At 39.7% G+C, this 24,281-nt stretch overlaps 1 protein-coding gene across 22 annotated transcripts in view; it reads right to left on the bottom strand.

Moving 5' to 3' along the window:
* The window catches only part of RAB27A (RAB27A, member RAS oncogene family), a 97,887-nt gene that overhangs the window by 21,870 nt on the left and 51,736 nt on the right, over positions 1 to 24,281 (bottom strand). For 13 of the 22 annotated variants that reach the window (XM_060417911.1, XM_060417912.1, XM_060417909.1 and 10 more), the window contains one exon: positions 4,338 to 4,512. In XM_060417911.1, coding sequence (XP_060273894.1) covers positions 4,338 to 4,490 — 153 coding nt within the window. In that variant the 5' untranslated portion in view covers positions 4,491 to 4,512. Of the gene's footprint in view, positions 1 to 4,337; positions 4,513 to 13,708; positions 13,787 to 18,099; positions 19,442 to 24,281 lie in introns of those variants that run through there. The other 9 variants (XM_060417902.1, XM_060417915.1, XM_042252438.2 and 6 more) reach the window with 3 other exon arrangements.

Genomic DNA, 24,281 nt, shown 5'->3' with positions numbered 1-24,281 from the left:
GGGAACTATTAAGAAAACAATTCAAAAAATAAAAAGTGAGAAGGGAACTTAAATGGTATACTAGAAAATGTCTATATAACACAAAATAAAGAGGGTGCAAAGAAGTAACAGAACAAAAAAAAAGATAAGACATATAGAAAATAAGTAGCAAAATGGCAGACATAAATCCTCCTTTTTTAGTAATTATATTGACTGTAAATGGATTGAAGATTCCAACTGAAAGGCAAGGGTTAGCAGAATAGATTTAAAGATGTGATCCAACTATATGCTATCTACAAAAGACATACTTTAGATTCAAAGACACAAAAAGGTTGTTAGGAAAAGAATGAAAAAAGTACAATGCCATGCAAACAATAACCAAAAGAGAGCTCGAGTTATACTAATATGAGACAAAATAGACTTGAAGACAAAAAAAAGACAAAAAAGGATATTTTATCATGATAAAAGGGTCAGGTAGTTACCTTTAAGAATACACACAGATAAAAAGAGAGAAATAAACAATTTGACAATATTTAGAAACTTCAACACTCTTTTGATAATGGATAAAACAAGCAAGCAGATGAACAAGGAAACAGAAGAGCTGCAGAACACTCTAAGCCAACTAGACATAATATAGACACCTATAGAAGCATCTGCCTCCAACGCGGGAGACCTGGGTTCCATCCCTGGGTCGGGAAGATCCCCTGGAGAAGGAAATGGCAGCCCACTCCAGTATTCTTACCTGGAGAATCCCATGGACGGAGGAGCCTGGTGGGTTGCAGTCCACGGGGTCACAAAGAGTTGGAGACGACTGACTGACTTTACTTACTTATAGAAGACCTCACCCAACAACTGCAAAACACACGTTCTTCTCAGTTCAGTTTAGTTGCTCAGTCGTGTCCAACTCTTTGTGACCCCATGAACTGCAGCCATGAAATTAAAAGACGCTTACTCCTTGGAAGAAAAGTTATGACCAACCTAGATAGCATATTCAAAAGCAGAGACATTACTTTGCCATCTAAGGTCCATCTAGTCAAGGCTATGGTTTTTCCTGTGGTCACGTATGGATGTGAGAGTTGGACTGTGAAGAAGGCTGAGCGCTGAAGAATTGATGCTTTTGAAGTGTGGTGTTGGAGAAGACTCTTGAGAGTCCCCTGGACTGCAAGGAGATCCAACAAGTCCATTCTGAAGGAGATCAGCCCTGGGATTTCTTTGGAAGGAATGATGCTGAAGTTGAAACTCCAGTACTTTGGCCACCTCATGCAATTGCATATGAAACATTCTCAAGGACAGACCTTATGTTAGGTCATCAAACAAGTCTTGACAAGTTTAAGAGACAAAAGTTATACAAAATACATTTTCTAACCATAATATGGTTTAAAAAAAAGATTAGAAATCATTTACAGAAAGGAATTTGGGGAATTCATAAGTATATGGAAATTAAACAATACAATCTTAAACAGCCAATGGGTCAAAGAAGAAACATAATGGAAACTAGAACGCATTTTTAGATGAATTAAAAGCACAACATACAAAAAGTAGCTTCACTGCTAAAGTAGTGCTCAGAGATAAATGTATAGCAGTAAACACCTATATTAAAAATCAAGAAAGATCTCAAATCAATAACTTAAACTTCAACCTTAAAAAACTAGAAAAATAAAAGTAAATTAAATTCAAAGCAAACAGAAGGAAAGAATAATAAAGATTAGAGTGGAAATAAATTATCTTTTCTTTGAAAAGCTCAAGAAAATTGATAAACCTTTAGTTAGACTAAGAATAAAAATAGGAGATTCAAATTCTTAAAATCAGAAATGAAAGGACAACACTACCAACTTTAAATATATAAAAAGATTATAAAGGAATAGTATGAACAACCATATGCCAAAAAATTGGATAGCTTAGAAGAAATGGAGAAATTTCTAGACACAAACAATTGAAACTAACTCAAGAAAAAATAGAAAATCTAAAGAGACATATAGCCAGTAAGAAGATTGAATTCATAATAAAAGTAACTTCCCACAAAGAAAAGACTAGGCCCAAATGTCTTCACTAGTGAATTTTATCAAATGTTTAGAATTAACAGCCATCCTTCCCAAACTCTTTCAAAATACAGAAAAGAAGGAAATATTTCCCACTTCATTCTATGAGGGCTTTATTATCCTGATACCAAAAACAAAGCTATGAGGGGAAAAAATGTATAGACCAATATCCATTTTGAATACAGATACCAAAATACTAGCAAACAGAATCCAACAACATATAAAAACGATTATATACCATGACTGCGTGGAATTTATCATAAGAACAAAGTTGGGTTAACATACAAAAATCAATCAATATCGATTTATAATGGAACAGAACAGTTCTAGAATAAAGGACTAAAACCACACAATCATCTCAACAGATACAGATAAAGCACTTGAAAAAAATCCAACACCTTTCATAATAAAAATGCTCAACAATTAGGAATAGAAGATAACATCCTGGATCTGAAGAACACCATCTATGAAAAACACACAGCTTCTATTATACTTTATGGTGACCAAATGTTTTCTCCTTAAAATCAAAGACAAGACAAAGATGTTCTCCTACAACATTTCTACTCAGCATTTTACTGGAGGTACTCATTAGGGCAAATAGAAAAAAAAAGAAAGCATATCCAACTTGCAAGACAGGAGGATCTTGTATATTGGAAATCCTAAGGAATAAACACACAGATACACACACAGATAGAGACACCCCCTCCACCGGCACACATGCAGGTTATATCAGAAACAATAAACAAGTTCAGTAGTGTTCCAGTATACAAGCTCAACTTAGAAAATAAGTTGTGTTTCTATACACTGGCAAAGAATAATTCAAAAATAAAATTAAGAAAACAATTTACAATAGCATAAAGAATTAAGATATTTAGGAATAAATTTAATTTAAAAAGTATAAAATATATTCTGAAAGCTACAAAATATATTGTTGAAAGAAATTAAAGAAGATCTAAATGGCAAAAAATTCCATGTTCACAAATCAGAAGACTTAATATTGTTAAGATGCAAATGCTTCCTAGGTGGCACAGTGGTAAAGAATCTGCCTGCCAATGCAGGAGATGTGGGTTCAATCCCTGGGTCAGGAAGATCCCTTGGAGTAGGAAATGGCAACCCACTCCAGCATTCTTGCCTGGAAAATTCCATGGACAGAGGAACCTGGTGGACTATACAGGCCATGGGGCCACAAAGAGTCTGACACAACTGAGCACGCACGTACTCCCCAAATTGTTCTACAGATTCGGTGCAATCCCTGTCAGAATTTCAGCTGATTTCTTTGTAGAAATTAATAAGATGACCCTAAAATTCATTTGAAATTGCAAGCATCCCAAAATAATCATGAAAAAGACAAAGGTATAAAATGAGCTACAAGGATATATTGTACAACACAGAGAATATAGCCAATACTTTATAATAACTATAAATAGAATATAACCTTAAAAAATTGTAAATCACTATATGGTACACCTGAAACTTACACAATACTGTATATCAACTATACCTTAATTTAAAAATAATTTTAAAACAAAACAAAACAGTGGTAGTAGAAGAAAAGGCTCCTGGTAGTAGAATAAAAGACTTAGAGTGGATCAGAAAGAATGAATTCTTCTGTCCTCGAAGGCAGAAACTCTGCATATTTCCCAAGTAGAATATGCTCCACCAAAGGGTCTTTGTCCTTAGTCTTCCTGACTACTTGGTGACCTGCTTTATGGGAATGGTTGCTTTTTTAGTAAGAAATGTAGTTCCTGGACACACCAACCTCCTGACTTCCTCTCTACCCCCAGAATAACTTGTCTTGCAGTCCTTTAAAAAAAAAATAAATACAATTGTTAAAAAGAAGCTCTTCTCTTATTCTGCAGAACCCTACTGTTCTTTTGGCTACCTCCCGGATCCATATGCAGTCATTCCCACCCGTACTTCAACCTCACACTCCTGGTGGGGTCACTGAGTTCCGCCACCTAGTGAATGGGGCTGCTGAGGCCTTAATGAAGAGAAAAGCAGGGTGCTTTGCAGGCTTCATATTAAAGGTAGACAAATCACTTTTTAGAATTCAGAAGGAAGATACCAGCCAGAAGTATATCAAGGAAATGTTTTAAAAATCTTCACTTTTACTTTATTTTACCTGCTTGGTTTTATGTGAAGTGTCCTCAGTTACAGCCTTTAATCACATTGCTCACACTGAACATAATACACTTTCGTACGCACCCTTTAATTTTAGATTACAACCTTTGTCCTCCTAATTCCTATGAAGTAAATAAAATAGACAGGCAAAGGTTGACTCAGAGATTACATTTTTATATGGAAGGATGCAGAACTTACCACTCTCTTTTCCCTGAAATCAATGCCGACTGTTGTGATGAATTTGGAGTTAAATTTACCATCTGTGTACTGATAAAGCACACTGGTCTTCCCTACTCCTGAGTCTCCCAGAGCTAAAAACTTGATGAGGTAATCATAGTCTCCATCAGACATAATGAAGAACTCAGAGGGTCACCTGAAAAATACAAACAAATGCATATTTACCAAAAACTCATTAGAAAATATTAGAATCCTCTGCTAACAAAGTGACTTCTTTTAATATCCAGTTCAACAAGTACTCCTACATAACAGCCTAAGGGTTCTGTGAAGAAAGGGTTAGACATTATTCACTGTCCCAAAGACTTAATCATTCACTAGATATGCTGCTGAACTTTGCTGTGCTGTTATAGTACCCTTAAAACAAAAATTCCAACTGAGAATGAAAATCAAGAAGATAATGGTCACTATCTTACACAAAGATCGTGTATAATAAAAGTTAACAGAACAAGGGAAGAAAGAGAATGTTTGTTGTTGTTTAGTCCTTAAGTTGTATCTGACTCTTTTTGGACCCCATGGACTGTATAGCTTGCAAGGCTCCTCTGTCCATGGGATTTCCCAGGCAAGAATACTGGAGTAAATTGCCATTTCTTTCTCCAAAGAGAATGTTACAGGAATAATAATAATTCTTAGCGTGCACGTGGTTCCAACTGTACCTCCTTTTTCAAAGTCTCCTAGTGCTATATCCTCGGCTTCTCTCTTGGACATCTAGGCAATTTCGTTTATCCTATGCGTTTTCACATGTCATTACAGTTCCTTCAAAGATAATGCTAATAAAACTTGGTTTGCAGCTTCCTCACGTTATTATTGTCACCTGCTGCTGCTGCTGCTAAGTCGCTTCAGTTGTGTCCGACTCTGTGCGACCCCTTAGACAGCAGCCCACCAGGCTCCCCCATCCCTGGGATTCTCCAGGCAAGAACACTGGAGTGGGTTGCCATTTCCTTCTCCAATGCAGGAAAGTGAAAAGTCAAAGTGAAGTCGCTCTGTAGTGTCTGACTCTTAGCGACCCCATGGACTTCAGCCCAACAGGCTCCTCCGTCCACAGGATCTTCCAGGCAAGAGTACTGCAGTAGGTTGCCATTGCCTTCTCCTACTACATATTAAATCAGATTTTTCTGGAATATCACTACTCACTTGAGAACTGCATTCCATCATGAAGGGCTCATTTACCTACATTTGCCTTGATAGTCTATAGGAAATTCTACCAATTCAGCTCTTCAGCACTGGCCAAAACAAGTCTACCTTTGAGAATAAATATTCTTGTTTTTATAGCAAGACCTAACCATGGTTACCTTTTATCTTTTGCAATCAGCACTTTTCAAATTTTATTTTTAATCCTTTAAATAGATCCAAACTATTCAAGATATTAATCTGACTGGAAACATAGTCTATCTTCAGGGAAAGCTTACTTCTTTTTATCCTCCCATTTCTAAAACCAATAAACCCTCTTGAAAATCAGAAAACCAATAATCCTGTTATCACTGACAATGCTATCTGCCCATTCAACATACACATTTACCTATCCACATACACATCATAAGTCCTCCATTTAACTCTGCTGGTTTGGGGGACCTCCCCCGTGGTTAAGTATCACCTTCCAATGCAGGGGATGCAGGTTTGATCCCTGGTGGGGGAACTAAAATCCCACATGCTGCCAGGCAACTAAGCCCATGTGCTGCAACTAGAGAAGCCCCTGCATGCCACAACTAGAGAAAGCCCACATGTGGCAACGAAGAGCTCATGCACTGCAATAAAGACTCAGTGTAGCCAAAATAAAGGAAAAAAAATTCTGCTGATTTCCCTCTCATTGTCCCCTTTTCACCCGGTCAGCTCCTATCCAGAAACTTTACCACAACTCTCAATGCTTCCTATTGGATTATTCCTATAGATACATAAAATTAATAAAAGCTCAGGCAAGGACATTCACTGACTTTTCAAGGTTGCCTCCCCTAGCCCATCCTCAATCTGGTGACTCACCTTATGCTCAAAAATCCTGAATTCTGATTCCCAAGAGCTGCTGCAGTGACCTCTGCAGAGTGCCTTAGTGCAGAGCTATGACCTCACATTCAGATATGGCTGGTCAGTCACTAAGGGCAAAGCCTCTACAAACATTCAGCACTCTGTTTGCACACTGTAAAGAGTGACACAGTGCAGATGATGGCTTTCCATTTACAGCACCTGTACGCACAGGTGCAGGTTGCCAGTATTGATGCTATGCAACAGAACACTTCTCCAGAAGATGACCACTTGGGCACAAATAAAGACTAGCATGTCTCATCACAGCATCTGACTGGCTCCAAGTTATTCATAAATAAGAGATAAGAATTGAAAAGTAGGTCCAGATAACATCGAACCATTTTGGGGGAGGGGGGTTCCCCTCCAAATAAATGAGAAAGCAAAAAGCAACTCCAAATTCTGCAAGGAGAGTGATGTAAGAAGTTTCTGTGGCGACCTTGTTTCCTCTTTATTTTGAAAAAAAGTTGGTCATTTCTATAAATATGTTTTTGTATCACTTTAGGTACGGGAGAAAATGTTGTCATCAATGGCACACTCTTCTAGGACTCTCTAAACCTACTTAAATGGAATTCAAAGACAGATGACCGTATCTTTAGGGCCCCCAAATTTAAAGTGTTTAGTTATCATGGGAGAAGAATTACACACCTAAGTCTATAAATGGTCTTCATGGGTTTTGTTTTCTATTCATGGTAACAGCAATACATAACAGTCTGTTCAAAACCAAACCACCATAAAAGAAGTGTTAACAGACGAAATACCACAATTGACGGTACAAACATCACTGTTGGTATTAATCATAGTTTATATTCTTTAGACTACACCTTTAGATAATCATCTGCCTTGTTTACCTGAAAATAAATGTTCAGACCTTCCATTTCCTGGGTTGTTTGCTAAAGAATAAAACAGAATCCAGAGAGCTTAACTCATTTGCACAGTCTAGAACAAATGTCTCCTAACTTCAAGTCCAATGTCTATTCTACCCCAAGCTTTGTGGCCATTACTCAAATTTTTACAAATGCATGTTGGACTTAGAAGCGACCAGGTTTGGGGGACTTCCCTGGTAGTTCAGTGGTTAAGAATCTACCTTGCAGTGTTGGGGATGTGGATCCAGTTCCTGGACAGGAAACTAAGATCCCACATGCTATGGAGCTACTGAGCCCACGTGCCACAACTAGAGAATCTGTGTGCCGCAGTGAAAGATCCTACTTTACCATGATTAAGACCTGACAAAGCCAAATAAATAGATAAATATATATTTTTTAAGTGCCCACGTTTGGTATCATACAAGGTAGCCTAACAGGAAACACGTGACTTCTGAAGTCAAGCAGAGCTAGACTGATTCCACGTCTCCCACCTACTGGCTACTTAGATGTTTTTCAACCTTGGATTTTCAGGTTTCCATTCTATGAAAAAGAAGAAAATGTACACTACTTCACTCCATTGTTCTAAGGATTGAACGAGACACTATCTGTGGAGTGCCCAGGACAATGCTTGGCAGATGCTGGGTACTCAGTAAATGCTGGCTCAAGCTCCTCTCCCGACTCTGGACAGATCAGACAGGGCTCTGAAGACCTAAAACAATTCTGAAATAGCCTCTGGGTCGCTTGAAACATGCATTTCTGACACAAAAGATTACTGACTAGCTCGGAGTAGTTCACTAAGTCAGAAAAGAAGACCCTCTTTTTTGGCTAAATCTAACCATTTTCAATTAATTTTAAGTAGATATGTCATTTTCAAAAGAGTTAGAACTAGCCTAAAATCAGGTTTAAATTACATAAAACACTTCAATCCATTCTAACCAATTCATACTTGTTCAAAAGAACCTCAATGGTTCATTCTGGTTGAGAATGAAAGAGTTAAGTTCAAAGACATTCTACCTACAAAACCATTTCTGATTGATCTAAAGCCACTTTGGCTAAAACCACATGTGTCTAACCATTTAGGGCTGGTTTCAAGAGCTCAAATAGGCTTCAGGCTGGTTTTAGCTAGCTCAAATAAGCTCTCACTTGGATAAGCAGGTTCTGACTGACTCACATGAGGTTTGATTGGTTCAGAATAAATTTTACTGAATCAAGTTAGCACTGACCAATTAAATCTATCTCTAACTGGGCCACAGTTGCTCTAAGTTTATCAAACCACTTGTAACTAGTTCAAGGTAAAAACTGGTTCAAAACAGTCCAAGTTGAGACTTCCCTGGTGGTCTGTAGGCAAAGACTCAGTGTTCCCTATGCAGGGGTCCTGGATGTGATCCCTAGTCAGGGAACACGGGGCTTCCCTTGTGGCTCAGCCGGTAAAGACTCCGCCTGCAACGAGGAAAACCTGGGTTTGATCCCCCGGTTGGGAAGATCCCCTGGAGAAGGGAAAGGCTTCCTATTCCAGTTATTCTGGCCTGGAGAATTCCATGGACTGTATAGTCCATGGGGTCGTAAAGAGTCAGACACAACTGCGCAACTTTCACTTTCACTTTCAGGGAACCAGATCCCACAGGCCACAACTAAGAGTTTGCATGCCACAACGAAGACTGAAGATCCCACGTGTTGCAACTAAGACCCAGTGCAGCCAAAAAATAAACATTAAAAAAAAAGTCCAAATTTACTGATCAGATGTTCAGTTTAAGACTAAAAAAGTAAAATGAGGCGTGCTGCGGAGGAACGGCTGTTGGCCTGTGGTTGATTCAAGCTCCCGGCTGGTCGGGGGCTCTAAAAACAAAAAAAAAAGTAAAATGATCATCAGAAGCATAAAAGCAATGGTTTGGTGTTTTAAACTTATGCCAAATCAATAAACTTAACATTTTATTTATAATCACTACAATTGCAGACAATCTGTACTCAAAAATGTATCTCCACCACAGTATAGTATCTTTCAACAACTGAACAATATGTCCATGTTGGAGTACAGTATACTGGTTGGGAGAAAGGACACTGAGGAGAAAACGATAAATAATAAGAAAAGGCATGATGAGTGACACTGGCCTCTTGGGTTGAGAACTCACCTCCTGACTTATCTCAAGAATCTGGCAGCAAAATATTGATCTGTGATCCAACAATGAAATATAAATTTCAGTTGGGCAGAACATTCAGCAAATTAGGAGGCTATTTAGAGTTTGTTCTAAATTGGACACAATGATCAGGCTGGTTTGGGTTAACAGAGACCAGAATTCTAAACAGTAAGGAAGCTGCAAGGAAATACAAGATTTCAGGGAACAGGCAGGTCTTCAGATTGTTAATAGAGATTTTCCAGGGTTTTGGCAGGATATTGATGGTGATAGGTTTCTTATCTGAGATTCTGGTAGGTCTTCATATAGAACCATCTTCGTACGAGAAAATACTTCTGTTACTCAAGTCCTGAGTGGTGTCTCTGGAGCCGATTCTTCAGGAGAAAAAAATATTCCACTCCTCAATTATGGAAATAATGAATTATTTTTCAGTATCAGGTCAGTCGCTCAGTCGTGTCTGACTCTTTGCGACCCCATGAACCGTAGCACGCCAGGCCTCCCTGTCCATCACCAACTCCCGGAGTCCATCCAAACCCATGTCCATTAAGCTGGTGATGCCATCCAACCATCTCATCCTCTGTTGTCCCCTTCTCCTCCTGCCTTCAATCTTTCCCAGCATCGGGGTCTTTTCCAATGAGTCAGCTCTTCGCATCAGGTGGCCAAAGTACTGGAGTTTCAGCTTTAGCATCAGTCCTTCCAAGGAACACCCAGGACTGATCTCCTTTAGGATGGACTGGTTGGATCTTCTTGCAGTCCAAGGGACTTTCAAGAGTCTTTTCCATCACCACACTTCAAAAGCATCACTTCTTTGGCGCTCAGCTTTCTTTATAGTTCAACTCTCATATCCATTCATGACCACTGGAAAAACCATAGCCTTGACTAGATGGACCTTAGTCGGCAAAGTCATGTCTCTGCTTTTGAATATACTATCTAGGTTGGTCATAACTTTTCTTCAAAGGAGTAAGCGTCTTTTAATTTCATGGCTGCAATCACCATCTGCAGTTATTTTGGAGCCCAAAAAAATAAAGTCTGACACTGTTTCCACTGTTTCCCCATCTATTTCCCATGAAGTGATGGGACCAGATGCCATGATCTTCATTTTCTGAATGTTGAGCTTTAAGCCAACTTTTTCACTCTCTTCTTTCACTTTCATCAAGAGGCTTTTTTAGTTCCTCTTCACTTTCTGTCATAAGGGTGGTGTCATCTGCATATCTGAGGTTATTGATATTTCTCCCGGCCATCTTGATTCCAGCTTGTGTTTCTTCTAGTCCAGCGTGTCTCATGATGTACTCTGCATAGAAGTTAAATAAGCAGGGTGACAATGTACAGCCTTGACGTACTCCTTTTCCTATTTGGAACCAGTCTGTTGTTCCATGTCCAGTTCTAACTGTTGCTTCCTGACCTGCATACAGGTTTCTCAAGAGGCAGGTCAGGTGGTCTGGTATTCCCATCTCTTGAAGAATTGTCCACAGTTGATTGTGATCCACACAGTCAAAGGCTTTGGCATAGTCAATAAAGCAGAAATAGATGTTTTTCTGGAACTCTCTTGCCTTTTCGATGATCCAGCAGATGTTGGCAATTTGATCACTGGTTCCTCTGCCTTTTCTAAAACCAGCTTGAACATCTGGAAGTTCACGGTTCACGTATTGCTGAAGCCTGGCTTGGAGAATTTTGAGCATTACTTTACTAGCATGTGAGATGAGTTCAATTGTGCGGTAGTTTGAGCATTCTTTGGCATTGCCTTTCTTTGGGATTGGAATGAAAACTGACCTTTTCCAGTCCTGTGGCCACTGCTGAATTTTCCAAATTTGCTGGCATATTGAGTACAGCACTTTCACAGCATCATCTTTCAGGTTTTGAAACAGCTCCACTGGAATTCCATCACCTCCACTATCTTTGTTCGTAGTGATGCTTTCTAAGGCCCACCTGACTTCACATTCCAAGATATCTGGCTCTAGATTAGTGACCACATCATCATGATTATCTGGGTCATGAAGATCTTTTTTGTACAGTTCTTCCGTGTATTCTTGCCACCTCTTCTTAATATCTTCTGCTTCTGTTTGGGCCATACCATTTCTGTCCTTTATCGAGCCCATCTTTGCATGAAATGTTTCCTTAGGAGACAGGGATCAAGACCATCCCCATGGAAAAGAAATGCAAAAAAGCAAAATGGCTGTCTGGGGAGGCCTTACAAATAGCTGTGAAAAGAAGAGAGGTGAAAAGCAAAGGAGAAAAGGAAAGATATAAGCATCTGAATGCAGAGTTCCAAGGAGTAAGCATCTTTTAATTTCATGGCTGCAGTCACCATCTGCAGTGATTTTGGAGCCCAGAAAAATAAAGTCAGCCACTGTTTCCACTGTTTCCCCATCTATTTCCCATGAGGTGATAGAACTGGATGCCATGATCTCAGTTTTCTGAATGTTGAGCTTTAAGCCAGCTTTTTCACTCTCTTTCACTTTCATCAAGAGGCTCTTTAGTTCTTCTTCACTTTCTGCCATAAGGGTGGTGTCATCTACATATCTGAGGTTATTGATATTTCTCCCAGCAATCTTGATTCCATCTTGTGCTTCTTCCAGCCCAGCATTTCTCATGATGTACTCTGCATATAAGTTAAATAAGCAGGGTGACAATATACAGCCTTGACGTACTCCTTTTCCTATTTGGAACCAGTCTGTTGTTCCATGTCCAGTTCTAACTGTTGTTTCCTGACCTGCATACAGGTTTCTCAAGAGGCAGGTCAGGTGGTCTAGTATTCCCGTCTCTTTTTATGTTGGTATTTTAGTGCATAAAGAGGAACAGAATAAAATACACAATGCAGAATTTGGGCCACTCAGACAACATGTTGTGCACACAACTTCCAGCAAGTACCCCAACCTACTGATCCTTGAGAAGCGAGTTCATCAAGGCCTCCCAACTGCATTGCTCTTACTAAAAATATGTCAGATGTCCACATGTTAAGCACTTTGCATGCATTAGGGCAAAACCCTCATCACAGCCCTAAAGATACACATCATACATACTTCCTCCCTTGGAAAAATCTCAGTGCCATTCTATCATGAATGCCACAGTGAAAGGAGGAGTAAGTGGGTCTTGGGCAGTCTAACACATGTCAGCATGGATTCAATTCCAACATATTGCTGAGGACAGAAAGAAGTGGAGGTTAAGAGCATGGACTCTAGAATCACAACACATGTGAGTTCAGTCATGTCACTTTAGAAAACTTAATGTCTTTTGCCTCAGGGTCTCCATTTAAAAATGGGAATGATATTCTATTCTATTAATACTACTATGTATATGCTTTGTTATTTTAACTTTTTTATTAGTAGGATGTATCTTATATCTCACAGTTTTACAACCTATAACAACTTGCAATTGTTTGTAAATAAAATGGCACTAGAAATACAGTTGTGTGAAAACTTTTCAATAGCATCTTCTAGCAAAATCAAGATACAGCATCAACACATTTAGATTTGATGAAGCACAGTAGTAAATCTATCTCAAACATCTGTTGTGAGAATTGAGTTAGTGTATACATATAAAGTTTGGAATAGTGCTTGGCACACAATAACTGCTATTAGCATCATTACCTAGCAGTCTAGTTCTAAAGGGTCAATACCCAGGCAATCTTCCTCCCTAGAAATCTAAAGACAGAATTGAATCCCTAAAGTAAAAATAAGACTCTATGGAGAGCATTTGAACATAAGGTCACTCCTTCCAACACAATACCTCCTGGAGGAAGTAGCATCTAAACCTCAAGGAAATGTCTTCTATTGATAAAAGTCAAGAATGCCCTCAATTTTGGATAGGCAAAAGACTTTCTTATCCAGCTCACTTCTTTCTCTCCTCCTTACACAAATATTTTTTCAAAGTGCTCTCCACCCTCACTCTCATCAGAGTAACAATAGAAGGCAAGGAACACCCACTTCTTCAACAAGTACCATGTGGTGACACATGCCTGGTAAGAGAAAGTCAATGATCTTCTTCCTTATTTGAAAAATAAAAGATATTTTAATTGCTCTTTAGGAAATAAGATAGAAGAAAATGGTTTGGCTAACACAAAGGGGAAGATCTGTGTGTGTGTGTGTGAATCTCTGTGTCTCTGTGTGTGTCTCTCTCCCTCACACACACGCACAACATAGTCCAAATTCTCCATGAAGCTCCCTATTAAATTCAGTCATAGATTCTGGCCTTAGGATCCCCTATCACAAGGCAGAGTCATCCTAAAGTTATCCCAGATAATCTGGCCAGTTCTTGAAAGCTTGATTTTCCCTCTATCAACCATATTTAGTACAGAGACTAACAAAGCAGGGAGAGATAATATTACCTGAACCACTACCATATGCCACAAATGGTGGTAGACAGTCATGACTTTTTGTCATCATCCTTAAGGAGAACTTCAAGTCTGCATAAGAAAGGGATGTTCTCTTAATATGGTGGTAAGTAGGTTCGGGTTCAAATTCTGAACCCTTGTTGGTGTGACTTGGCCCACGTTCTTCACACTAAGCCTCCATTCTTAAACTACAAAGTAGAAATAACATTACAAACCTCACTGGGTTACCTTAAGGACGAACTGACATAAACCACAGAAAATTTTAGCACACTGCTTGGTCTGCATTCTGTTCAATAACTGAAATTTCTCTTTATCAATACTATTACTAAAGCATAGCCTCATCACATTCTTATTAAGCAAAGCATGTAATTTCACAATCAGCGCCTGAACCTTCTGAAAAAATTGAAAAATTCAATTTAGGTGCAGTCATGTACAAGGCCTTTATCACAAAAGTTACCTTGGCATTCTGATCTAACAGTGAGTTTTAACTGGGTGATTTCAGCACTGTCAGAGCTACAGGGTTCATCACCAAAGCATTTTATAATATACCAAGATTTGAGTAGGGGCAACTTGTGTTTACCAAATGAGCTCTGGCTACCACTGTCTTCAGTTCAGTTCAGTTGCTCAGTCGTGTCCGACTCTTTGTGAACCCATGAATCACAGCACGCCAGGCCTCCCTGTCCATCACCAACTCCAGGAGTTCACCCAAACTTATGTCCATCGAGTCAGTGATGCCATCCAACCATCTCATCCTCTGTTGTCCCCTTCTCCTCCTGTCCCCAATCCCTCCCAGCATCAGGGTGTTTTCAAATGAGTCAGCTCTTCGCATCAGGTGGCCAAAGTACTGGAGTTTCAGCTTCAACATCAGTCCTTCCAATGAACACCCAGGACTGATTTCCTTTAGGATGGACTGGTTGGATCTCCTTGCAGTCCAAGGGACTCTCCAGAGTCTTCTCCAACACCACAGTCCAAAAGCATCAATTCTTTGGCACTCAGCCTTCTTCACAATCCAACTCTCACATCCATACATGACCACTGGAAAAACCATAGCCTTGACTAGACAGACCTTTGTTGACAAAGTAATGTCTCTGCTTTTTAATATGCTATCTAGGTTGGTCGTAACTTTCCTTCCAAGGAGTAATTTCCTGGCTTTTTATTTTAATTTCATGGCTGTAATTACCATCTGCAGTGATTTTGGAGCTCCAAAAATAAAGTCTGACACTGTTTCCACTGTCTTAGGTCACTGCAATTGCTACACCCTGAAGTGAAACACATTTACTTTCACTGTGAAAGCAAGATGTGTACTGCCCAAGAGTGGGGCTCCCCATTTCTACAGTAGGAGACACCCTCTGCTCTCTGTGCACATGACCTTCCTCCTCTCAATTTCTGGTCTAGTTTGAATGGATACATTTCCACCCTCCTGAATAGGTTGACAGTGAAATAGATGAAATTATAAACAAAGAGCTTATCTTGTTTGTGCAGAGATCTTAGGTAGGGACTTCCCTGATGGTCTGGTGGCTAAGATTCTGCGCTCCCAATGCAGGGAGCCAAGGTTCAATTCCTGGTCAGGAAACTAGATCCCACATGTGGCAACTAAGACACAATGCAGCCAAATAAACAAAAGTAAATATTAAAAACATTAAAAGAAAAAAAAAGATTTCATGTGCCATAACGAAGATCAAAGATCTCATGTGCTACAACTAAGACTTGGTGTAAACACATAATCATTCTTTTCAAGAAGATCTTAGATAGAGAGAAGTTAAGTAGAAATGTAATGGCTTTGAAAAATAGAAACAGGAATCTCTTTCTTTCTTGTCTCCTTATTGAAAGATGACTTTGGCTTTATCTAAATTCAGAATATTAGATTATAAGTGTATTACATATTCACCTATAACCTATGATTTGTAAATGGATTCTTGTCAATATAGTGTTTTGTAGTAATATCATACGTCCACCATTAATAGTGAAAAGAAAGGCATGTGACTAAAAACTGACAGAATCTAAATTTACATATCTTAATATTTATACATGTGCCTGTTACATGGGAATATTCCATTTTCCCTATTTAAACAAAGTGAAAAGACTAACTTCTAGCAGATGATGATATCTAAATGTCATTTAGGTGATATCTAAAGTGCCAAATTATTCAAAGAAAAAAAAGAATTATCTACAGAAACTGTTGAATTAAATACACATTTCCAAATATTGCCAGGACATCCAAATATATCATTTGTAAAAGCATCCTTCAGACATTTGCAATTCTTTATGAGTATTAAAGAGAAGGTCCAGAATAAAGAAAAAAATAAACAGTACAAACCCAAGAGTTGACCTACTATTTCTGAGATGTTACCATCATTTCTGTAGGTAAGCAACATAAACCAGTAGACCAATGATTCAAGCAACTACAAAAAGAAGAGGCACCAGAATGTTTCATGAAAGTAGAAAATGTTCTTCTGGAAGACCACTATCAACAACTCAAATGAGATACTGGCTTTTTTGTTTTTTTAAGCTATAGAGATCATTGATTCATTTATTCCAAAGACATTATTTGTTGTCCACACCTCTTTTAGGATCAGAATACGAATGTTTACCAAAATTTATGAAAAGTATACACTGGGTGATTTATTACTCACAGTTTGTGACAAGTACATCTTGTTTTATAGACACAGGGTAACAGGAATGAAGGTGCACTACAGAATCTGTCACTTGTGAAATGTAGGCAATACCGTGGTAATAGGAGTGGCTGTTTGGTTTGCTGAGTAATATCTCAAATAATGTCAGAGTATCCCCATAAGGGCACAGCCACGTGTCCTGTCCATGGAATGTCTCACCCATGGCTAAAAGTGCTTCTTAAAGACACCACGAAGCAAGGAAGACTCCAAGAATTACAAAGAAGTGAAACACCTGTGACGTCCACTCCCTTGAAGACAATGAAGGAGTCAAGGTCTCCTAAATTCAAACAATGGGACACCACCACCCACCTGTGTAAAGTGAGTAGCAAAATGCGTGGTGGAAACTGATATATCATAGCTCTTCTAATGACTGCAACAGATTAAGGTTTGAAAACTGATATGTCATTAAGACTGGTGTTTTTTTCCTGATATCTTAAGAGGGACACTGAACCTAATAAAGCTTCCAAAGAATGGAGTAAAAGTATTTTCTGAAAATGGAAAAGGAGGAGTGACCTAAGCTTGGTTCAGTTCAGTTGTTCAGTCATGTCTGACTCTTTGCAACCCCATGGACTGCAGCACACCAGGCTTCCCTATCCATCACCAACTCCCAGAGTTTATTCAAACTCATGCCCTTTGAGTCAGTGATGCCATCCAACCATCTTATTCTCTGTCGTCCCCTTCTCCTCCTTCCTTCAATCTTTCCCAGCATCAGGATCTTTTCAAATGAGTCAGTTCTTTGCATCAGATGGCCAAAGTATTGGAGTTTCGGCTTAAGCATCAGTCCTTCCAATGAGTATTCAGAACTGGAGAAGGGAATGGCAAACCACTTCAGTATTCTTGCCTTGAGAACCCCATGAATAGTATGAAAAGACCTAAGCTACCTGGCAGGCAATATATCTGCAAGACTAACTGATTCATAGAGGAAATCCTGCTATTAAGTTTTGAAGAAGTAGAAGTGAAGAGTTGTTGGCTATGCCAGAGTGATGCCAAGTTCCCAGGGCCAAGACTCAAAGATGGAAATATGAAGAGTGAGCATGTTGCTACCACAGCCAGGACTGGAAGGATTACAAATGAAGAAGCACTCAAAGGACCTGAAACTGAAGAATGCATTTCCAAGGTTGCAAAACACAGAATACCCTTCCATTTATGACTGAGAAACAGAGTTGGGGATTCTGCCAAGTCTGGTCCTCCTGGAATGTGGGAGGGCTGGAAGGCCTTTGGCCAACACAACCTGGCTGCCCATGTGCATCTCACCTGCTTCAAAGTTTTTCATGTGAGGTAACCCAGGGAAGACACTGATTTCTCAGAGGAAATATACCCAATTGAGAAGAGAATCACCTCACTTTGTGATGGAGCAACAATACTTCTTTCACAAGAAAATTTTAGGATGAAAAAAAAATTGTGAATTGAAAGAATCCAGACCTGTTGAAGATGACTGTCCAAACAATGAAAACAACTGGGTAAATATCCCTGAGTGGGCAGTAGCTGGGGAAAAGAGGGTTCCTTCATCATTGCCTTTTTAAAAAGCAAGGACAAAAACTCTATATTTATTCATGTAGAGAAACTGTGTCCAGAGTACACCACTGTCCTGCCTTTCTAGACTCCTTCATTTGCATACTAGGACATCATTGTCACTGTTGTTTTGTAAGTGTGATTTTTTACAGTGTACTGTAACATTTCCCTGACTTCTTAATCAAAGGGCACAGACTGTACCTCATCTTTTCTGTGATGAGATGCATTGCGCCCCAGTGGCTCAGTGGTAAAGAATCCACCTGCCAAGGCAGGAGATGCAGATTCAATCCCTGGGTCAGGAAGATCCCCTGGAGGAGGAAATGGCAATCCACTCCAGTATTCTTGCCTGGAGAATTCCAAGAACAGAAGAGTCTGGTGGGTTACAGTCCATGGGGTCACAAAGAGTCAGACTCAACTGAGTAAGCACGCACTGTAAGTGCATATTTTCAGGAACTGTGAATGGTGAGGGCTCCTATTACACACACCCGATTGAGGCAAAGCATTGGTCTGGCATACAGATACTCACAAAGGCCACTAAGATGCACTGGATATGTCTTTACTTCTCCCTCATTCTGCCGACCCCATAGCCTTGCCTGCACTGACCACATCAGAGCACAGCTGTTCTCTGCCCCAGGGATATACTTCTCAGATGCAGACTGGCTTATGAAAGCACATCATCTCTTCACAGCTGGTTTTCTTTTCCATAGTCTCCTATCTACCCTATGATTCCCTCCTGTTGGGTTCTAACAGTCCCACTTCTACTCATTACCCTGAGTCATGACCCCTCTGCTCTCTCTCCTTTTCTGGCTTTCCTGTCCCTCATCTCCAGGTACTTGTCCCAAACTTCAGCTTGTGCGAGCAAAAACTGACCTTACACTAGCGATGCCAGTCAGAGAATACTGGTGCTCTCCTTATAACAGTGAGCAGCTATGTCAATTTTAAGGTATTGGACCCTCCTTCACAAGCTCATGCGCTACTCTGTCTTTAGGGACTTCTGCTTTTCCAATAAGGAAAGGAGTTTTCCTCCAGCTAAGTCTGGGAACAGGGCCATTTCTGAAACCCAAGTGCTTCTCCATGGTGCCAGCTTGGTTTCTATCATATATTGATGAAAAGGCAGCATATAGACACAAGTTGATCATGAGTTTAAAACACTATTGTCTATAAATATTCCACCATATGTTAACTTAGTTCTTTTAAAAACAGTAAAATAGGCTCAGGAAAAAAATCAAACTATTTCCTGATATTTTAGCAGCACCAGACAACAGTACTAGGATTCTTAGCCTCTGTCGTTTGGTGCCGGTAAGTTCTAAACAGCCGGCTATTCTAAAAGCTTTCTAGCCTTTGTCAAATCCACTCTCTGTTAATATATTTATAACACATGTTTAGCTGCTCCCTACATATCATATTCTTTAACAGCTAAATCAAAAGGGGAAAAAAAAAGAAACTCACCTATGGCCCAGGTCCAGTGGGATATACTTCTTGTTGATTCTCAAGAAGTCTTGCCCAGTTCCACCTGTTCAGTAGGCAGTCTTAGCAAGGGACTGTTTGCATTTCTATCAACAGCTGTGTATAGACTAGGGTGTGTCTTGAGTTTACTTATGCAAAAGAGGACAGAAGTATTTGCAGTCATCCAGCCTATTTCTAAATCAGCCTGTCAGATCACTGTTGGCTTTTTTGTGATTATTGTTGTTGTTTTCTAATTTTATTACCTTTGGATCAGTAATTGTGGTCTGCTTAATATCAAATTGGGGGGGGGGGTTGTTAAGTATGAAAATAATCTGTATTCCCTGTTAGTTGCATGCAGAATTAGATATGTGCTAGTTCAAGCTAGTTAGTTGCATTTTTCAATCTGATATATCCTTGTTTATGTTTTCCTACTTCACCTGTTAGGTTCCAAGAAAATTATCTTTGTTTGTTTGTTTGTTTGTTTTAGTTTTTTATTTTTAAATTTTAAAATCTTTAATTCTTACATGCGTTCCCAAACATGAACCCCCCTCCCACCGCCCTCCCCATAACATCTCTGGGTCATCCCCATGCACCAGCCTCAAGCATGCTGTATCCTGCGTCAGACATAGACTGGCGATTCAATTCTTACATGATAGTATACATGTTAGAATGCCATTCTCCCAAATCATCCCACCCTCTCCCTCTCCCTCTGAGTCCAAAAGTCCGTTATATACATCTGTGTCTTTTTTCCTGTCTTGCATACAGGGTCGTCATTGCCATCTTCCTAAATTCCATATATATGTGTTAGTATACTGTATTGGTGTTTTTCTTTCTGGCTTACTTCACTCTGTATAATCGGCTCCAGTTTCATCCATCTCATCAGAACTGATTCAAATGAATTCTTTTTAATGGCTGAGTAATACTCAAATTAAGCACAAGACAATGTCTTAAAGAAGATGAAAATAACACATCATAAAAGAACAAGACACTGCAGTCTGTATGAGAGGCCTCAAGTTTGTGGGATCTCAAGTCTTCTGGGATCCATGGAGGTGCTTTAAGAGTCTATAAACTTTCATTCAAATGCCTTTTTTCCTCTTTATTATTTTTTTTAACTGGAATAAAAATCTACAGTCAAATGAGTTATAATCCACATTCAGAGATCTCCAAACTGCTCACTGACACTGCCTGGCAAAGTTATTTGCTAGACTAGTGCACATTACAACCCTCTCAATTAATGGTACATCTACAAGAGAATTCCAAATACTATTCCAAATACTACATAGTATTTGGTATTCTCATAAATATGTCATTAATTGAGAAGGTTGTAATGCATACTAGTCTTTCCTTATTTTCTTTCATTTTTAAAAATCTGGAGTGAATTCACATGTCTACTCTTGTAAGAGTAGTTAAGGAAGCATGTGTGAGCCACACTCAGTAAGTGACAGCAAGCCTCAGGTATGTCTGTTCAGCACACAGTGGCTTTTTTCCTGTTAGGACAGTCAATTGAGCAATAAGGGATGAACACATTATGTTGCATCCTAACCTTTTATTATAGATCGCTACAGAGCTGATTTTATGTTTGGGGAGCTTCTTGGCTGACTTACAGCAGCTGTAAGTTTGGGTTACTTTTTGTCCATAGTAGGTCAGTGTCTTCTGGAGAAGGCAATGGCATCCCACTCCAGTATTCTTGCCTGGAAAATCCCATGGACGGAGGAGCCTGGTAGGCTGCAGTCCATGGGGTCATGAAGAGTCGGACATGACTGAGCAACTTCACTTTCACTTTTCACTTTCATGCATTGGAGAAGGAAATGGCAACCCACTCCAGTGTTCTTGCCTGGAGCATCCCTGGGATTGGGGAGCCTGGTGGGCTGCTGTCTATGAGGTCGCACAGAGTCGGACACAACTGAAGTGACTTAGCAGCAGCAGCAGCAGGTCAGTGTCTTTACAGCCAGCTGGACGCTCTGGCACTGGGGCTCAGAAAAACTACCGAACGTCACTGTCACAGACCCTTCACTCCCTCAGAAAACTGCTCTTGTCTAGCTGGTTGCAAACTTTCCTTAGCAAGTTTCTTCAAATGGAATCTAACCTGGCACTCTAATATATAAAACAGGTGAATTTAGAACCACTCTGGTAAAAGAAGTGAAGGTAAGCCCACCTCCAAGGCCTGTGAACCCAACAAGGTCCTAACAAGAGCTCCACTGCACACATGTGGAAAATTAGTGTGGAAAGCTCAACCTCAAATGGCTCTGAATCATCTCACTTGCCTTCAACTTTGTACCCAACACTTTCTTTCTCCCTAAACAACTCAGACTGACAGCTCATTACAAGGTTTGCTAGGCTTTTTCATTCAACATCTCCTAAAGACACCATCTCTCACATCTTGCCCACTTAACCACAACCTTAGGACTCTTCTTATGTGGGAGCAAAAATCTGGAATGTATTGAAAGACCCTGGTAAGAATTCCAAAAAGGGCTAACTGGAGCTTCAGAAAACAAGGAAAGAGTCTTGGAAACAATGATCATTGAGTCACTCAAAGGGAAAGGAGAGCTGTGGATCTAAGGCTGCATAGTCCAGGGAAAATCTAGACCAGACTGGCCAGAGATGAACCTAGCAGTAGCATCCTCCTTGGGACAGAAAACCAGTGTACTTGCAAATGGAACTACTGGAAGGATGTTTATAACCAGCTACACTGCTGATTTTTTCCTAAAGGGCATTACAAAGTACAGCCATATTATTCTTGACGGACACAACAAACTATGCTTGGGCAGAACCCTCAGAAGTCAAGATATGCTTTAAAGAATACAATGAAATGATATAGCAAACTTACTATATGATACAGCAAAATAACTGAAAATATATTATTTTGCTCTGTATCATAAGCCACTTTGTACTAAAGTACAGCAGAGAATAACAGAGCAGATAGGAGAAAAACCTAAAATCCTCTGCACCAACTTGACTTTTTCCATAAATTCAAAAGGAATTACTAGTATTGTAGTTTCTCCACAGGAGCCCTTGTTCCAGCTAATGGCTGTATCATGAGGAATGCTACACATGCAAGGACTGCTACTTAGAACCATTGGAAAGTTCCAGGGAAGGAGGAAAGGGCACAGGCAAGATGGGAACAGAGCAACCCCTAGTGTTCCCTACCCAAGAAGGCAGCGTCATATGAAGGCGGCACAAAACCAACTTCAGTTCAGAAGGGGTAAATACAAATGGAGGTCCCAGACAGGTGGAGAGTCACGCCAAAGCTGAACACCAACAGAGTAAGAAATAGATCAAAAAGGGGGAGAGGTGGCTTATGAATTCGAGGAATCAGGAGGACACCTACCCATACACACTGGGAAGACCACTTAGCTCATCAGGAACAACACTTAGAATCTAAGACCCAGGTAGTAGTTACTTTATCAAAAGCCAGAGAGATTCTTAGCTAAGTCAGGGAAATTATTCCAACTATTTGCTCCCTCCTGCTTAATCCATGCAATTTCCAAGCCTCCCTAATCTACCCAAGCAGGTTCCTGCCCTGTGCAAATGGAAAACTCAAACATTCTGGTTAGAACTTGGTCCCCAAACCTACACCTGTCTTTGTCATCAACAGGTAGTAAGCACACCCATGGGAGCCAAGCTCCTATTTTCTTTTCTGGCAACACTGCGTAGCATGTGTTAGTTCCCACCCTGAACCCATGCCCCCTGCTTTGGAAGTTTGGAGTCATAACCACTGAGCCACAAGGGAAGTTCCAAGTTCCATTTTCTGAATGCACCTATTAGAAAGACATTTGAAGGGAGGGGACTAAGAATATAGGGGCCAAAGTCAGTGAGCAAGATGGTCACTCAGAAAGAATCTACAGGGCTTTATTAAAAGAAAGAGTGAATAAAGAGACCACAATATAGGTATGGTAAGGCAAAATAAAGATTCTGTGTTAGCAAGGAAATTATGAATCTGCAGGAGAATAAGTCAAGAGGGAAAGAAAATTACAGACAAGAGGAGCATAAAACACATGAAAGGAACACCGTGAGGATGTAAGTATTTGTGCATGAATAACAGATTTACAAGCTACAATTTAACTTTGTTTGAGAGTTTGGAGGAAACTACAGAAACATGTATTATTGTACTTCATCTTAATGAGGATAAAATGAGAATCTATATAAGAGGTGACTTCAAAGTAGTAAAAAAAAAGTTTTATAAGCTACACATGGAAGTCATTCTCATAATTCTATAATCATGCTTTAATAAACCCACTTGTTAAAAGTATAAAGTTAGCCCTCACATGGGCTTCCCTTGTGGCTCATTTGGTAAAGAATCTAAGAGATGGGAATACCCTCCACCTGACCTACCTCTTGAGAAATCTATATGGAGGTCAAGAAGCAACAGAACTGGACATGGACCAACAGACTGGTTCCAAATAGGAAAAGGAGTATGTCAAGGCGGTATATTGTCACCCTGCTTATTTAACTTCTATGCAGAGTACATCACAAGAAATGCTGGGCTGGATAAAGCACAAGCTGGAATCAAGATTGCCAGGAGAACTATCAATAACCTCAGATATGCAGATGACACCACCCTTATGGCACAAAGTGAAGAGGAATTAAAAGCCTCTTGATGAAAGTGAAAGGGGAGAGTTGGCTTAAAACTCAACATACTAAGATCATGGCATCTGGTCCCATCACTTCACAGCAAATATATGGGGAAACAATGGAAACAGTGACGACTTTTATTTTTCGGGGATCCAAAATCACTGCAGATGCTGACTGCAGTCATGAAATTAAAAGACTCTTGCTCCTTGGAAGAAAAGCTATGACCAACCTAGCCAGCATATTAGAAAGCAGAGATATTACTTTATCAACAAAGGTCCTTCTAGTCAAAGATATGGTTTTTCCAGTAGTCATGTATGGAGGTAAGAATTGGACTACAAAGAAGGCTGAGCGCCGAAGAATTGATG

Source organism: Ovis aries, chromosome 7 (genome assembly GCF_016772045.2).
Source record: "Ovis aries strain OAR_USU_Benz2616 breed Rambouillet chromosome 7, ARS-UI_Ramb_v3.0, whole genome shotgun sequence".
Taxonomy (NCBI): Eukaryota; Metazoa; Chordata; class Mammalia; order Artiodactyla; family Bovidae; genus Ovis; species Ovis aries.
The sequence above is the reverse complement of the archived record's forward strand: the minus strand, read 5'-3'. Positions and strand labels throughout refer to the sequence as shown.